The sequence below is a fragment of the Ambystoma mexicanum genome, chromosome 5p, assembly GCF_040938575.1.
Source record: "Ambystoma mexicanum isolate Mex_15411 chromosome 5p, UKY_AmexF1_1, whole genome shotgun sequence".
NCBI lineage: Eukaryota > Metazoa > Chordata > Amphibia > Caudata > Ambystomatidae > Ambystoma > Ambystoma mexicanum.
In genome coordinates, this window is record NC_090930.1 from 525,464,700 (window position 1) to 525,482,857 (window position 18,158).

Consider the following 18,158-nt stretch of genomic DNA (forward strand, 5'->3'; position numbering starts at 1 on the left):
GTCCCCTCTCGGTCCCCAAAAGACAAGATGCAATACTCCGCGGTTACCACTGGATGTCGGACCATATGCACAGCATGTGAATCTAAGCAGATACAATCATCAGAAATGCTTTTACGGTAAGTAATGCATGTCATATTTTTGTACCTACCTGTCTAACTGGAATTATCGGTGGTGTTCAGTGTGGATTAATTGTAGCCGTAGACCACTCTCGCACTCCTCCTGAGACTAAGCCTTGCCACTGTGCTACCGTACCTTGATGGCGATTGGCTAGAATCTGTGTCTCCCTGTTCACCATGATAGGGTGGGCTCCCAAAATCTACCCCAAGCTTGGTTTTCGGAAATGAATCTTAACAAGCCACATTGTGAGTGGGCAGCTAAAGAGCAGAAGCAGCATTGTCCAGCGATGAAGAATGGGCCTGTAGCGGTGATGGTCCTGCTAGCTCAGTGAGCCTCACGCTGCAGTGATTGATTCTGAGCTGCAGCGGTGTGGACAGCAGCACTACCCTGTATATGGGCTGCTGGTTTAGTCATTCTGAACTACATGATCAACCATTTACTTGAGTGCTGAATTGGGCCCAGGGGGGGAAGTCTATAACCGGAGCAGATGCCGGCGACACTGCCCTTATAAAATGAAGGGCAGGTGCCAAGGGCTCTTAACAGCACTCCACTCTAGTGCCTTATCCAGTCTCTTCTGTTGTTTAAAAACTCTCAAGCAACTCGTTGCTGGTTAATTCAAGTGAGTGCAGGCCAGGAAAGTCTATGCTGTACCATTTTAAATAAATAAAAAAATAATAAAGATTTTTTTTTTTTTAATGGTCTTCTATACTCACATGTCTTTACAATTAGTAACCCTTTACCCTATTTTATTGGGACTGGGGCTACATGTATCTTCACAGTATAATCTGGAGTTCATTGACTTGGTCTATGGTTGTAGTTCCTTTCTTCCAGACTATGGCCCCAAGACCCTGTATCTCAATCACTGAATTGCAACTGATCTTCATGTTAATTCTGGACACCCATCTACAAACTCATAGGTGGTGGGGCTGCTGCTGCAACACATCTCCATTGACTGGACTGTATTATGTTTGTGGTCGCCTCCTCATCGCCAAGGTCTTTCTACTAATTCGGATTAAGGGCTTTATTTGCAGTCATTGAAACTTCACTTATTGGCTACTAGTGGGATGTTAAATGCAGTGGAGAAATTGCTGCACCCTGCTAAAATAAATAAATAAATGGAACCACTCCGATGTATTCTAAATTCAGTTATTGTGAGACTCAGTGTAGGGGATTTTGTTCTAAATATGCCTGGAAGACTTACTCTAAAATCCTCTTGTGGCCCTGTTACACTTTGAAACACTATTACTGAAAAGTGAATTACTTTTAAATTGGTTGTATCTTTGAATACACACTTCTATATAAGGAAAATATTTTGTTCAATATATTGAGTGGACCTTAATTTGTTTCTATTGAGTGTCTACTACCTCTCGAAGTTGTAGAGTGTCTGAGCGGTCCTTTGCCTTGACCTCTCAGCAACTCTACCTCTAAGAGTCAAGCTATTCTGAGACAACCCCCTGTGAACTAAGTAGTTAGACAATCTGGGTCCTACACATGGGGCCTAAAAAATATCTCCCCAATAGGTGCAGAGAAGGAAGCAGTGTATTGGCTTTTAAAATGAGTTCCTGGGCCCTATCACTCTTTCATTATATTCAAAGAGTGTTCATCCATGTAGAGACCATAAAATGAGTGAACCGGTTATCTTCGATCTTGTTTAGTTTGCATGACTATCAGTCATACAAGGGTGATGACGTTTTCTTATGAATTCGTTTTTTTTGTTATGAAAGAATAATTGTACAAGATCATGCCTATTGAATGTACAATTTTATGTTGCTGTATTTCATGGTTTAATGCAACTACGACTATTTGAATACATGTTCAGGCTTTGAGGGTTTGTTCCTTGAAAAAACATTTTTAAAGATAACAAACTACATTTTAACCTTTTTGTCATTTTTCTTTCTTTTCTGGTTTAGAATGCTTATCTTTCCATTGAGAATGGCATATGTGCTACTGTTCAGTTTGGAAAAGGTAGGTGATATATATGTTGCCTGGAATCATAAAGCATGGTCTGAATCCTTTTCAAAATTCGAAATACTTATATTCAGAGACATCTAGAATAACTTGAGGGAAATCCTTTGTGACAAATACGTGTGTGGTGGTTTGCAACGTTTGGTTCTCCACATGTTTTGGCCAACACATTCCTTCAGCCCTGGTCAGTGCAGTTAATGATAAGGAATCTTGGGCGTCGTAGTTCAAAACATGTGGAGAACCGCATGTTGTCAGACCCTTGTCGGGAGTATATGTACAAATATATGAGACAATCTAGGGGCCTAGACTAGGGTCAAATATCATGCCAACTACCAACCTTCAGTCCACACCAGTTTCAGAAGAGTTGCAGACATTTGGTATGCACTGCATGAATTTGGCACTGGGAGCAAGATCAATTGCAAAGCCTGGTGCAAAATAAGGCCTCTGCGGGCAACTGTTAATTGCAATTCATACATGAAACACACTATGTTGCACTATGCAGTTTCATGTTTTCGCATGTTAAATGTTTAGACAAGCAAACCTATGCCGTACATACATTGTTTCATGGATAGTGGGTTTAGACATTATGTTTTATATGGGAAAGACATAGATGTGTTAAACACTATTGCTAACATTTCTCTACATTTAAGTAGACTCTCAAAAATATTGGTGTGGCTAGTGCAGTTTAGTTTAGTACGCGCTACTAAAGGAAGGCATTCTTGTTGCTTAGAGACAGATACTGTCTTTCTTTAAGAACATAGTTTTCAATGCACCACTATTTCAAAGCTGACAATAGTCAGCCTTGAAATAGTGGTGTATTGAAAACTAATATTGTGCTGAGTGGATATGAATGAACTAGATGAGGTGAATCTAAATAGTGGAGGGAGACTTGCCTACCTTCTTGTACCCTGACACAATGTGCAAGGGGCAAGGCTCCCCTATTGCTGTGGGAAGTCTCTACTCCTTCCCATAGCTGCAGTTGAACATTCTAACTCTACCGGACCGCTATGGCGAGAGCTGCTGCTTGTTCCCTTCAGCCAGCTGGGACTGGAGAGCGAAACTAAATCCAAAAAGGTTGCGTTGAATTAATCATAACCTCTGAAATGATTCAGCCTTGTTGGGCATCAGGGAGAAACAACTTAAATTCTGAGGAGCAGTGAACAAGATACTCGGCTTACCCTCTCCATTAGGAAGACCGACTAAAACTAGAAATAGATGGATTTATGGAACACCTAATAATGCCCGCTAGCCATTTCTCTGAGCAGTTATTCATCATTGTTTTGGTGGTACCTTTATTTTTGTAGATGGGCCAAGACTGATTTGCATATGGCTGTCCCCTTCTCTAATAGTATAGGTGGGCTGAACACAATTCAATTGAAATTGCCTATAGCTATGCCACTGGTCATGATTAATTCAAAGCTTTCTAGCCATCATTACTGATGACCACAGGTAAGAAAGACTAGGTTCTCATCCCTAGCTGCTTTTTGAACTGCCTCCTTAAGGACAGCCAGACTGAACAATAGTATTGACTGAGGGCATAGGCATTACCAGGTAGGTATAGAGCAGGGTGTGCTTAAGATACCCTCCACATCTCCATCCGGCCCAGCACTCAAATACTACTGCTCCTTTATCACTTTATGGCAGTTCGGCAGTACAGGCTGCCAGTGCGGGAATCTTTCAACTTGGCTCGTTGTTGCTCCACGGACCTGTTTGGAGCTGCTAACGTTTACAATCCCACGCAGGGCGGAGTGGGAGTAAGTAGCAGTTCAGTGCTTGGCGGTTGGAGTCTATACTGTGTGCAGTGGTTCTATCCATCTGTTTATTCAGCATGATTACAGCTCCATCATCACTGCAATATAATTTGGAGAGTGGTCCCACTTTGTCCGCAATCCATGTTGATTCTACCGCCTTTGTCTGGAGTACATTATCCGAGTCAACAGTGCTTGCCTTTGGATTGGATCTTTTAGTACCATCGAGCAGCACTCCTTTAGGGAAAATAGCCTCTTCCGTGTAAGGCGCACACAAACTAATCAAACCTCAATGGCAGACAAGGATTGTATTCTGATTTCTTCTTCAATAGCGGGCTCATGTTTTGGCAGTACTACCGCCCTATCCTCTTTACATGATCGATCGTTCCGCCCTATCCTCTTTACATGATAGACTGTTGGAGGATGTTGAAGAGCTATGGCAAAGTCTAAAGAATGAAGTCGGGTCAGTTCTCCCTGAGGAACTGGATTCTATATCAGTGACACCTTTATTATTCAATTCCTCTGCAGTTTGCTCAAACTCTTAAATTAATACAACATTAAAAAAACAAGAGGATCCTATAAGAAGGGTCATAGATAACGTAACCGGAGAGAGCTCTATAATGCCAAGGCAAAATGTGCATCTGACTACTTTGGCATACCCTACAATATGGCGATTTCTATCACTTTGAAGTCATTGTTTTGGCTATATTATCATTTGAAAGATGATCTGAAAACCAATTCCAAACTGCTAACAAGGGTTTTTAACCATTTAGAGGCAAACAATAAGAATTGGGCAGTATCTTTACCTTCACCTGCAGCACCTCAGATGGCAGTTAACTGGGCAAATGCATGTACCTCTTACTTCTGTGGGTTGTAATCAGAGTCCCTTTCATTTCCCTTCTGTGTCCAGCATGGATAAAGAGGATACAATGTCTATAGTATTCCTGAGTCCTTGCCAGCCAAGTTTAAATCTGTTGATCCAAAACTCTTTCCAGGATACAGATTCTCGGCGTGCTGGTAGTAAGAAACCCAAGAAGAAATTTAAGAAATGCTGCCAACTCAAGCTCATAAAAGGAGAAACTATAAATTCCTCTGTGCTATAAATCTGGATAACCCTGACACTTTGGTTTGTGAGCCAGATCTTATTCAATCATCCATCACTCGGGTGGTAACTCTGAAATAATCTAGATCCAAGGAGGGTAAGTCAGCCAAAGTTGGTATTGTTTCGGATCCCGCCACTGGTACTAGCATTCTGCCATACTTGCTTCCTGTAGCTGCATCTTTCATACCTGGGGCTTTGAAGTCGGCTCCAGTGCCCTTGAAGGTGGCCTCCCAACATAGTGTGGATTCCTCTGAGGTTTCTGATCACATCCATTCAAAGGACCCTACCTATTAGAGGTGGTGGGGATCGCCTCTGACTGGGCCTGAACCACCTTCTCTGTCTGCGGCTTGCCATTTACGGTGGTTGGAGGGTAGGATGGCCACTTCAGTCCTGTCAAAGGGTGGTCCCTCGTGCATAGATTCTATCTGTCATTCTAGCCCTCCTCAAACCATCATTTATCCCAGTACCTCGACTCTCCCTCCTTTGTCTTCACCAAACCATTTGGAATTGCTAAGGACGCTGTGCCTGCTACATTGCATAGAACCGTTATACTCTCCATATTAAGAACTATCCTAGCACCAAGCTCGATCAAATCTGCTGACTATTCATCTGGTGGAATTCCTGGAAGAAAATAGATTGGACCTAGTTGCTTTGCATTTCAAATCTAAATGAAATGTAACTTTGATCAAGGAGGGGAGCGAAGCACTGCTGAGAATGGGTTATATATATCCCTGTTGGAAATGGTCGGCAGCATCCCAGGCTTCTCTCTCCTCTTATCTTAGTCCTGTTAACTTTGATATGGATTTGAAGTGTCAAATAACTAAAGATGGTTCAAGATTGGTGTCTTGCTCCTCTCTTAGCTCGACAATCCCATCATCGAATGCCAGTTGGTCATGGCTAGTAGCCTCGTTACTTAAGGCTAAGACATCGAGGTGTGGTTTTTCTAGCTTTTTAAACCGCAACTCCATATGTGATGTATCAATATTTCAAATGTATGCTTTGCAGGAAATACGGCTGAGGAATGTCCCTGTGTTAGATGGATTAGTGCCTTTCCTGGAAAAGGGGCACAAAAGTCCCTTAGTGTCCTTCGGGCGGTTTATTGATGGATGTGAAAGTTACTTTTTCACTGTTAATATCACACTATTGGCAGTCAAGTTATCTTGGAAGAAGGACACCTTTCCCAGGAGCCATATGTTGTAAATTACTATCTGTTGTCCCCACAAAAGAAAGGTACAATCTCTCTTTGTTTCATTACTTGAACTTTTACAAAATTGCCATCTCACTTACACCGATGCACCAATAATTGTAATTGGGGATCTAAATTGTCATATTGGGGATTGCATAGATTTGAATCGGATGGTATCTACCTCCCATTACGCCAGGAGTGGGTGAGTTGAGAGCACAGCATTGGCGTATGCTCACATTGCATACATTGAATGGTAGGACACAGGGTGATATTCCGGGTAGGCCGACTTGGACAAGGGGAAACCAGTCTAGCACAATTGATTAAATCTATGCATCTGAGTCACTGTTACCAGACATAAAATCTCTGGTCATTTGTCAGACGCAAGCTAGTGACCATGTCTGTCTACTTCTCCAGTTTTCATCCTCTTTATTGTCTTCCTTTGCCATTCCATCGGAACCTTGTGGTATTAATACTTCACATAATAGAAATCGTATTTTTTTGTCAAGAATGATCATAACCAAATTTGACAGTGCTCTACTCACGACTATTAATTCTATGGCTGCTGAGGTGGGGCTATTGATTCCATGACAAGACCGGAGGCGAGCATTATGCTTCAACTTCTTTATTTACTGCTAACCACAGCTTTTTAAATCTTATATTTCTTCTTTTTTTTGTGCAAAAATAACAAAGAAAAAACATCATAGAGTCAAAACTCGGACATACTACAGCGCCCATGAGGCTTTGCTGCTTGGTAGTCCTCAGCCTCCATCTCATTGTCCAATCCGGGAACCCTATCCCCTATAAAGTCTCTGTCTCACTGGGTCCCTTCCTCATCTTTTTTTGCTGCAGCCACAGATAAGTGCTCTCATAACTTGTCATTGTATACTCTTATTGTATTTGAGATGGGTAAAACATCATAAAATTGTGTCAATATGATTTTTATGCGCAGCGTACAGTATTTAAGAGAACATATCGCTTTAATTACCATTGCACAGCGAGCGCGTGTCTGGATTCGGGCGCCGTAACAAACGTGCACCTTTCCTCATTAATTGACATTGCAGCTGACAGCCGAGCCTGCGAGTGATCTCACTCGCGTGGGGGTTCGGCCAGTCAGTCGCAGTGCGCATAATCCGTTTCCCTCAGCTCTGCCGGATACGCGGTTTCGCAACAAGCGCAACTCCCCTCAAAGACAAGAGGGAGAGCATGCGCAGCAGCGCTTTTCATCACGAATTAACGGTCGCAAGTTAGAAACCCTCTCTCCCGCTCCCAGAATACATGAATAAAGCTATTTTCATAGCGATTCGCTAGACAAATCAGAGGCAATTTCAACATATAAAAATAAAATATATATATATTAAAGATAATTGCAAATGGATCAGGAGAGGAGCTTAAGCCTACAAAGCAAACACCTGACCTTCAGTGAGGCAAGTGCCTGCAACATTTTCCATGGCCTACAACATGGAAGAAGAGGCTTGGAGTGAAGAGAGTGAGAGGGGGCAAGAACCAGAAGAAGAATATTTAGAAGATGAGATAGACCTCTCCTACAGTTTCAGAAAAGTGCTAGGAGACTCTGTAGTACAAGCTGTAACGCTAGGAGTCAAGCCCCTGCAAGACAGGTTATTAATCCTGGAAGAAATGTTGGCCAAGAAGGCTGGCACGCTAGACGACCCAGTTGAGGGGACCTCCACACAAGAGCCTCTGAAACATGATGAGAAGGGGAGAAATGTGGCCCGGAAGAGGAAACACTCTTCTACTCCCCAGGGCAAAGATACAGGGAAGATGAAAAAGCCCCAGGAGGCGGGTGATGCATTCAATAGGCTTAAAAGTGCCTTTCTACCAAAAGCAGCCATTCCCAGTCTCATACCTCCTACTCCAGGGGCGAATATAGGGGAAGCCACATCATCCGCTGAACAATCGGAGCAGGAAGGGGATCCCGAGGATGATGATCATAGCTTAAGTAAGGGGAGCGAGGCCTCACAGAGAAAGATTCCCCGCGAGCTCAAAGCCAGCAGTGTGGCGAGCCCCCTAGACGAAGACCACCTGTCTGACATGTTTGAGCCAGACACGATTAGGCACCCAAGGTCCACAGACTGGACCCCTTCTCCAAGGGTAGCCGATACACCCGAGCTCTACGCCAAAATGCTGACCTTTGTAACGAAGGCGGGGAAGGATGCCATGAAGGGCATAGATCGGGTGTGGAAAACATGCCAGGACAAGCTTTTAGATCTAGCGTGCCCCATCGTAAAAATTATGGATCCGGGGAACCGGTATACCCAGTTATTCTGGCAGGATGGGCCCAAAGTTCAGTCTGTATATTGTGCAATATCTTCTGAGCAACGTCGATCCATGTTGCTAAAAATAGATAGTAAGCTAGGGGACCTAGCTTCCAACGAAGCCGGCGAAGGTGCACAAGGCCTCCTTTTCAGGGGTACCTTTGTTAAGGAGATGAATACGTTTGTTGGGACATATACCGCCCTGGAAAAAGCACAAGCCTCCATCAGAAAAGTGTTTCCCAGAGAGAGTTTTTGCCGGGGGCCGGCCGATTTAGAGGCTGGCCGATTTAGAGGCCGATCGGCCGGCCGCTTCAATAACAGAAGATCACAAGGCCCCAGAGCCCAGTATTGGGAATCCCGGCAGCAAGACGCCTTCTTCCCCAACAGAGGAAGAGGCTCCCGAGGATGGGTATATTATCGACACCAAAGCAGTAGCACAGGTGAGAGAACGCGCAGCGATGTATCCTCCTGTGGGGGGCAGGACAAGGTTTTGTTGGCGCAGCTGGCCCGATCTGTCCTCAGACGCATGAGTCTTACAGACCGTGCAACGTTTTGTGTTGGAGTTCCTAGAGTCTCCAAAGCAAGTTCGTCCCCCCAGCGCATTCTGATGGCTCATGCAGAGGAAACGTTGTTAGATGCAGCGATTCAGGAACTAGCACAGAAGAACGCGATAAAAAGAGCAAAGTTAGACAAGCCATCCTTCCTGAGTAGCATGTTTCTAGTCCACGGCAAGGACAAAGTTCGGCCAGTAAAACATTTGAAAGAGCTGAACAGCTGGCTAGTGTACAGGCATTTGAAGATGGAGGGAATCCATCTGCTAGGAGACCTGCTCAGAAAATGGAATTGGCTGGCACGGCTAGATATGAAAGATGCATACCTGACAGTGCCGATAGCAACACACTGCCGCTCTTTCCTAAGATTTATCTGGAGAAACGAAATATGGCAATTCTGGCTTGCTTCAGCACCATGGGCATTCACCAAGCTCATGAGGCCCTTAGCAACAGCGCTCCGAGAACAGGGTATTCGAATGATCGTCTACTTAGACGATATTCTCTTTATGGCAGAAGACAGAAGTCGATTACTGAAGTAGGTTCAAAGGGCAATAGACCTAATTTCCAGTCTAGGTTTCTTGATAAACAGAGATAAATGGGAGCTAACGCCAAACAGGCGACTAGAATTTTTAGGCTTCACTTTACATACAAGAAAAGCTACCTTAGAATTGCCAGCACCAAAGATATGATCGATCAAGAAGGATCTGAGAGCAGCACTCATGAATTCAATGATCTCTCTACGGAACCTAGCCAGGATAGTGGGTCTCCTAGAAGCGTCCATTCAAGCGGTTTTTCCCGGCCCATTACACTATCGAGCTCTTCAGAGGCTGAAGATCAGGTACTTAAGGAAGGGCTGGAGATACCATTGACTAGCTCCACTAGACGAAGAGAGCAAGACAGAGCTTACTTGGTGGCTCCACAATATGGAAGCTTGGAACGGCCAAGCCATCTTCGGAGATGTTCCAGAGCTCGTTATAGAGTCAGACGACAGCAGGTCGGGCTGGGGAGCCCAATGTGGCGAGACAGAAACAGGAGGAAAGTGGTTGCAGGTAGAACTAGATCTGCACATCAACTGCTTAGAACTCCTCGCAGGGTCCTTTGCAGTAAAAGCTTTTACCAAAAACAAAGCTCACTGTTGCATCCTCCTGAGGATGGACAATATATCGGAAGTGCGATATATAAACAAACTAGGAGGCACCAAATCAAAGATGCTAGCAGAGCTAGCGAAGGACTTCTGGCACTACTGCCTAGCGAGGAGTAGTTCAGTCAGAGCGGAGTATCTCCCAGGGGCCCTAAATACGGTGGCGGACTGGAACTCGCAGCACTTGTTAGATTACAGCGACTGGATGCTTCACAAGACAATCTTCGAGAAACTGGAGACTAAATGGGGCCCCTTGACATGTTTGCCTCAGGACTGAACATGCAACTGACAAGATACTTCAATTGGAAATTGGACCCGGAGGCTCAGGGAACGGACGCATTCCTACACCACTGGGGGAATCGGACGCATTACGCCTTTCCCCCCTTCTCAATGCTGGTGAGGGTACTAGCAAAGGTCCGCAGGGACAGAGCAGTGATAGTAATAGTGACGCCGGAGTGGAGATCGCAAGCCTGGTTTCCAGTTCTGATGGAACTTTCTATAGATTTCCCTCAAAGGGTTGCATACAGGCCAGATCTCCTGACCAACCCAGCAGGAGCCCCACACCCTCTGATAGGGCATCAGACATTAACACTGTTGGCATGCAGAATTTCAGGCATAGATGGCGATTGCCGGGGCTTTCAGAGGAAGCTGCATGATTTATCAATATATCATGGGCCCCATCCACGATCCGGGGCTATAATTCCGCGTGGCAAGCCTGGGAGTTGTGGTGCAGGGGGAGGAGTATTTCTCCCATTGCAGCACCTGTAGCTCAAGTAGTGAACTTCCTAGCTAGCCTTCCATCCGCAGGCAGAGCATTCAGGACGGTAGGTGTGTATAGGTCGGCAATTTCAGCTGGGCACGAGCTCGTAGGGGGACACCCAGCCGTGGCGAGGCTGCTGAAAGGAGTGAAAATGAGCAAGCCCCCTATGCCGAGGTACTCGTCACTGTGGGATGTCCACAAGATTCTACATCTGTTCGAACAGTGGCCGATCAACGGCTCACTGTCAGCTAAACAACTTTCAGGCAAGATAGCTACCCTACTCTGCCTAGTCTTTTGCAGAAGGGTCTCGAACGCCAAGGCCCTGGAGATAGATAGGAAAGTATTCTACCCAGAAGGGATAGCGTTTAACATAACGCAGCAAACTAAAACCAATTCCAAAGTGATCTCATACCCATACTTTCCAAACAACGATAAATTGTGTGTAGCACAATGCATAAAGTGTTATGAAGCAGCGACCGCAGCGATCAGACCTGTGGGGGTTAGTCAGCTACTTATCGGGCGTATAAAGCCATATAAAGTAGTATCTACAGCCACTATAGCTAGATGGGTAAAGGAAGTCGTGGACCTAGCGGGGATAGACATAACGATGTTCGGAGCACACTCCACCAGGGATGCTATGGCTTTGTGAGCTTTTGCAGCCGGAGGTCCGCTGCAGGAGATCATGAAGGCAGCAGACTGGTCAAGCAACTCAGTGTTCAGAACCTTTTATTTTAAGCCAGTCTCCCATATAGCATCTGCAGTAGTAGAAAGCTTTGAACAAGCATAATGCTCGCCTTCGGTCTTGTCATCGAATAAAGATTGCCCAAGCGACTAGCGCAGGAAGTCTTGATTCTATTAAACACACGGAGGCAAGCATTATCCCACCCAGCAGGAATACACGGATCAGAATTGTTATATAATCTGTATCAGTGTTCATGTTATAATATCAAGGTATATGTATATGTGAAGAGAAACAGCGTATTCCCCCTCCCTAATATTACGAATCTCTTTTTTGCATAAGGGAAGACCAAAAGAATCATCGGGAATAGAATCCTAGGAGACAGCTGGTAAAATTCTGAGAAAGACGAGGATAGAAGATTCAGTCGAGACAGTTGAGAATATAGAAAGAGTCAGGACCCCGTTGGGCTATCTAAAATACATTTATTTGGTTTTAAGACTTTGGTTTGCGTTGGAAAAATTACTGAAAAAGAAGAGGAAGGGACCCAGTGAGACAGAGACTTATAGTGGATAGGGTTCCGGTATTGGACAATGAGATGGAGGCTGAGGACTACCGAGCAGCAGAGGCTCATGGGGGCTGTAGTATGCCAGAGCTTTGACTGTATGATGTTTTCTGCTTTATTTTTGCACAAGTCTGAACTGTTTAAAAAAAAAAAGAAGAAGAAATATAAGATTTTAAAAGTTGTGGTTAGCAGTAAATAAAGAATTTGAAGCATAATGCTCGCCTCTGTGTCTTTAATAGAATCAATACTTCCTGCACTAGTCGCTTGGGCAATCTTTATTATTAATTACTGCCTACTGCCTTTTTAAACAACTCACCAATAGTGTGTGGGATTGTGGGATCAAGAATCTTACTCATAGAGATCAGAGATCATTTGCCTGTTGACATATTTATGACAAAATTGACCACGGCAAGAAATGACTCCTTTTGTAGATCTTTTAAAGATATCAACTCTGATTCTATTGAGCTAAAGGAAATGCTGCTGAGGGTCAATAAGTGCAAACAAGCATATAGGAATTGGATCAAGTCGTATAAAATAAACCTAAACATCACATATAGGAAAGTAAGGACATGCTAGTAACTGCTAACAAATTCAATACACATGTGTTCTGGCACTTTATAAATAGTGCGGATGTCAGGTGCACTTCTGCGATTGTAGCGTTAGATAATTGTCTGATGCTCAATGGGTTGCGTTTTTAGAACACCGATTTGGTGCTGAAAGCTTTACCTGCCCAGAGTTCAACTTCAGTACCTTAGGACCGTGGTTCGGTACCTTTACAGAACTCTGTATTGTTAGGTGAGATTTTCATAGCAATGATAAATCTTCCTGACCTGTGTCCAGAACTTTTTGCTTTACTGGTGAATTATTTGTCCCTATACCTCAGCGAGTGGGACCCTTTTTCTACACAAAGAATTGTTTACTCTTTTTATGGGTTTCATTTTTAAGACTCTCCATAGTCTTTGTAATTGTATCCTCTTTGACAACTTTTGCCACATCCTGCCTGCTTTTGAGAATCCAGTTCAAACGGGGCGGCTGGCTGTCCTGAAAGGACTGCCAACCCCCCAAGTTTGAATGTTGCAAGGCTGTTTGATTGGCTGGCGTCCTGCATAAAAGTCCAATCCTGGAAGCTGAAGAGGTAGTCGACCACTTGACCTGAATCCGAAGAGGAAGATGGCACAGCAGAAACTATTTCCAGCAACCGGAGAGACTGCAGTGTACCCAGAGCCTGCTGTAGCCTTGCTTCCAATCGACCTGTGGACTCTGAAAACGACGACCCCGACCCAGATCCTGGTGAGACCCACTGGACTCAAGAGGACCTGCATTTTGAGCCATCCCACGTCGTGCTCCGACCTTGAGGGGCTGCAATACCCCAATTCCCTGGGACCTTGTGCCATTGTGCGATGCATGGTCTTCCGAATTGCGAATCTTGCAGAAACTTTGTGGACATAAATACAGTCTGAGACGTCCCCTCACCAGAGTCCTGGACCTTGCAAACAACGAGAAGCCGACCAGCGATATTCAGTCTTCTGGCTCCTGAAATGGGCTCTAAAATCCACAGAGCCGCATCCAGCAGCGAAGAAACCCTTGCCTGGAGCCTTCCCCGTTCATCCCTGCCCTTCCAGTGTCCTGTCTTCAGTCTTCATGACAAGGAATTCAGCGACCAGGTTTTTGGCTGCAGATCCTGATCTCCCATATTGCAATCTCTTCTTCTGTGCTGAGTAAACTATGTGAAGATCCTCTTGCCTAGAGCCTTCCCCGTGTTCCCTGCTGCAAACGTCCTTCCAGTGTCCTGTCTACATGATAAAGGAATTCAACAACCAGGTTTTTGGCTGCAGATCCTGAAGTCTTCTTGCTGGAACTCTTCTTCCGTGCTAATTTACTGTACTGGCTGGGGTAGTTACTTACCTTAAGCCTTTGTGATTCCTGTGTAGCTTTGGGGTGTTTCATGTGCTTGGGAGACCACCCATCCATTTCACCCAGGTGCACTGCTGGAATCTTCCTTGGGTGTAGTCCCTGGACCCTCAACTAACTTTTAAAGTAGAATACTTACTTGTGTGAACAGTCTTCCTTAGGAACTCTTACTTTGCCTGCAACATGGCCTTCTCTCACCCTGCCTACAGCTGGCTCCTAGACCACTATGGCCCCTCTTCTGCCTCTGAGAGAACTCATGTCATAAAGTTGGGAAGGTCTGGATAATTTAAGGGGTGCTGCCTTGAAAAGTAAAACAAGTGTTGAAAAGTGTACTTACCTTTAGAGAGTTGGTTGGTAACTGCCATCTGAGAGTGAACAGTTACAAGAAAGGTTATTATCTACCTTAGATATGTTCTGCCATTCTGAAAAGTAAATCTAAAGCCTTACTTTCCTCTAACTATTTCGACATTCTAACAGAGTAGATGTCTGGTTAATGTACTCACCCGTGAATTGGGTCCCCCTCTTCCCAAAAGTAATGCTGTTGGCTTCACTTTACTATTCCTGTAAGGATATACATTTGAGTGTCCCCAGTTGGGTCTTGCTTCCCCTGACCTGCTGTTAGCTTGTCCAGAATAAGTCTGCCTGAGGTTATACTGATCCTGAAGTTGCTGATGGCTCCTTTTAAAATTTTATATAGGTTTTACTTAGCTTGAGTTAGCTGTGTGCCATCCTAAAATGTTAACAGAGTTATTGCTAACCTTAGTGTTCCACAGAGCTGAAATTCAGCCTCTAATTGTATATTACACCATAAGGTCCAACTCTCCTAGCATAACTGTGTGTTATCCTGAATCGGAGATGTAGGTTTTTACTGTTCCATGAATGAGTGTTCCACTATTCAGAAAAGTATATTGTCTTGTTGATTTACTAAGTGATTTCTTGCTGAGCGTCACAGTACAACTTCTAGGGTCTACTACCCTTATATACTCCTCTGGCAGCCATCTTCATATTTTTACCGCACGTTGAAGTGTTGGGGGTCCTTGTGCTTAGCTCTCGGGCTTTTACAGCGATTTTCGCTTTTTGGAAAAGTTATACTCTATTTTTCGGTCAATCGAGCCCGTGTACTCCATCGATCATCCTTCTGATTAACAGGGACCCGTTTTTCGGATTCGTTAGTGCCCCTCAAGGGCGGATTTCGTCGAGTTTCTTTGTGGAAGCTTCAAGAAGATTCTTCAGGCCTGCACCGCGTGGATCATGTCGGACGAGAAGAAGGATTCCCCTTCTCTTTTCAAGCTTTGCTTCGACTGCGGTTTGCAGAATGTTTACATGTATGACAAACATTCCCAGTGCCTGTACTGCCTATACCCAACGCATAAGGAGCCGTGAACTCTCGAAACGCACGTTGAAGGATGAGCGTAAACGGCTGGAAGAGTGGCTGCAGGCCAAGGCCTCTGCACCGGGTAGTTCCCAGGGGCATGCCTCTCCCAGATCTGGGAAAGCTGAGCGGGCCGAGAGTGCCGATGTGGCAGTCTCCTCGACACAGGGCACGTTCAATGTCCCCAGCTGCATCGGTCTCCAGTAAAAGCTCTGGATCTTCATCCAAGAGGAAGTCGGATCACCCCGGTAAGCTAATGGTAGCCCCGGAGACGACCAAGGTGAAGACAAGGGTACAGCATCCGGCCTAACCTCGGCGGAGTAGGGCAAAGGTGATCAAGGGTACGACTCGCCCCCTAAGGAGAAGGCCAAGCAGGGCAAGGTGTCGCCAGGCGACCATGAAGGCCAAGCAGGACAAGGGGCCCGGCCTGACGGTGAAGGGTCAGGCGGATCAGACAAAGTCGGCGCCCTTCATCGAGGTGGTGGTAGCGTCCCTTTTCAAAGGCCACAGGGCAGACCAGCACGGCGCCCTTCCGACGGCAAGGGTGGCCCTTACTCCCAGGAGGGAGGCTTCGTTCAAGCCCATTGAGAAGACCCCGGACAAGAGGATGCTGATCATCTCCCCGAGACCGTCCCATCAGGACGCAAAGAAAGGGAGTGGGGGCATTGAGGGCCTCCAGGGCATTGATATCTCCTCTGCCGAGGAAGGTGAACTTGTTTACCTCAGACCATCCAGGAGGGCGATGGCGATGAGGGAGTCGACGGAGTCGCGCCCTACGACAAGGGCGACGATGACCAGGATACCATCGAGGAAGGGGACGGAGGGCCTCGGCCCTGCTCCTACGCCCCAGTTTCCTACTCATTCGCCTTAGTTGCCACCTAGAGACCTTTCAATGGACATTCTCTCGACCCTTCATAGGCTGGTATCCGAGATACAGAGGAGGATGGCGGCGATGCTGCCACCTGCTCCCCCCGTGGCGCCGGTGACGGCCGTCACGCTGGCAACAGAGGAACTGCCAGACAAGAAGAAGAGGCCCCCACTGCCTCCTTGCCCCCCTTCACCTCCTTCTCTGCCACTCCGCGCAGGTGAGACTGAGTTGGACACGGGGACGACGACTGGCACGGATGACAACGGCGGGATGGGGACATTCTGCCACCTGCGCCCAGATCCTCCCCGCTGGACGAGATAGGATTGTTCCATGCGATGATCCCCAGAGCATCAGAGCTTTTCCAGCTGAAGCCGGAGGAGAAGAAGGATGGCTTCTTATACCAGTGCCGCGAGGCAAAGAGGAAGACCATCCTTTCAGTCCCGCTCCTGGATGACATTTGGGATGAAGGACTGATGCTCATGAAGAACTTCTCTACAGCCCCAGTGAAGGACAGGGTGCACGCCCCTGCACCCAAGTGCCTGCGGGCCCATACGTCACCTGACTCAGTGGTTTTTGCAGCAGCCAAGAAGAAATCATCGAGCTCTGTCTTCTGCAGCATCCACCCCTCCTGACAACGAGGGGAAGAAGTTGGATGCGATGGGTAGGAAAGTTATCTACTCTGCGGCGATGACAGTCAATGCCGCCAACGCCCTCGCTATCGTGGGACAATAGGACCGGGAGCTGTGGTTCAAGCTCGCCCCTCTACTGGATTTCCCCCCCCCCCCCTGACGATAAGAGTGTAGATGCATGGGAGATTCTACAGGAGGGCAAAGTGGCGTCGGACCATGCCATCACGGTGACCATGGACATTGCGGACGAGGGTTTCCGCCAGATGGGCAATGGCGTTTGTCTTCGCTGTCGTGGCTGGCTCAAGGCAACCAACTTTTGACAGGAGGTCCAGACAAGGGTTTTGGACATGCCCTTTGACGGGGGCAATCTTTTCGGGAAAGCTGTGGATGAGTGCCTACAGGCCATCAAGGCGGACACAGAGACGGCACGTGCCCTGTGCATGCTACAGCAGCGACGGCCATTCTTTTGGTCCTCAGGAGGCAAGTTTAGCAGATATTCGAGGGGTTTCGGCGGGGGCTCCTCTTCTTGCTACCAACCCTGCCGCTCCTCGGCCTAAGAAACCAACAGGGGCCGCTCCAAGGTCTTTGGAGGACGACGCCGTCGTAGTCGGGGACCGCAAGGCGGCCCATCGACCTCCAAGCAAGAATGAACCGGTCAGGACGTTGGGCCCCACCCATGCACCCCGGTGGGAGGGCAGCTGGCGAACTTAATCAGCATGTGGAAGACATCTCCACCGACCGTTGGGTGCTGGATGCTTTTGCCCACGGCCACACTCTAGAGTTCCAACGAAAGTTTCCCCAAATACCACTGGTGGCCCAGCAGGAAAACCACGTCCCTCAGCTGCTGATGGAAGTTCGGGCCTTGTTAAAGAAAGGGGCGACAGAGCTAGTTCCAAAGTGCCTCCGGGGCTTCGAAGTTTACTCAAGGTACTTCCTCATGCAAATGAAGACTGGGGGGCTGGAGGCCCATTCTCGACCTGGGACGACTGAACAAATACTTAAAAGTCCCAGAAGTTCCGAATGGTCACTCTTCAACACGTGCTCGGACAACTGGAACAGGGAGACTTTCTGTCGTTGTTGGATCTGGAGGATACATACTTCCACATCCCCATTCACAAAGGACACCGCAAGTTTCTGCGCTTTGTCGTTCAGGAGAAGCATTACCAATTCAAGGCCCTTCCTTTCGGGCTGAAGTCGGCACCCCGAGTCACCAAGTGCCTGGCGCCGATATACGACTACAAGGGATCCACGTCTACCCTTACTTGGACGACGGGCTCATCGCTGTCGACCACAC

The 18,158-nt window shown here is 46.6% G+C and overlaps 1 protein-coding gene across 3 annotated transcripts in view; it reads left to right on the forward strand.

Annotated features, from left to right (window-relative positions):
• APOOL (apolipoprotein O like) overlaps positions 1–18,158 on the forward strand; it is a 464,407-nt gene that overhangs the window by 221,949 nt on the left and 224,300 nt on the right. For all 3 annotated transcript variants that reach the window (XM_069612925.1, XM_069612926.1, XM_069612927.1), the window contains one exon: positions 2,028–2,082. In XM_069612925.1, the coding sequence (XP_069469026.1) occupies positions 2,028–2,082 (55 nt within the window). The remainder of the gene's footprint in view (positions 1–2,027; positions 2,083–18,158) is intronic.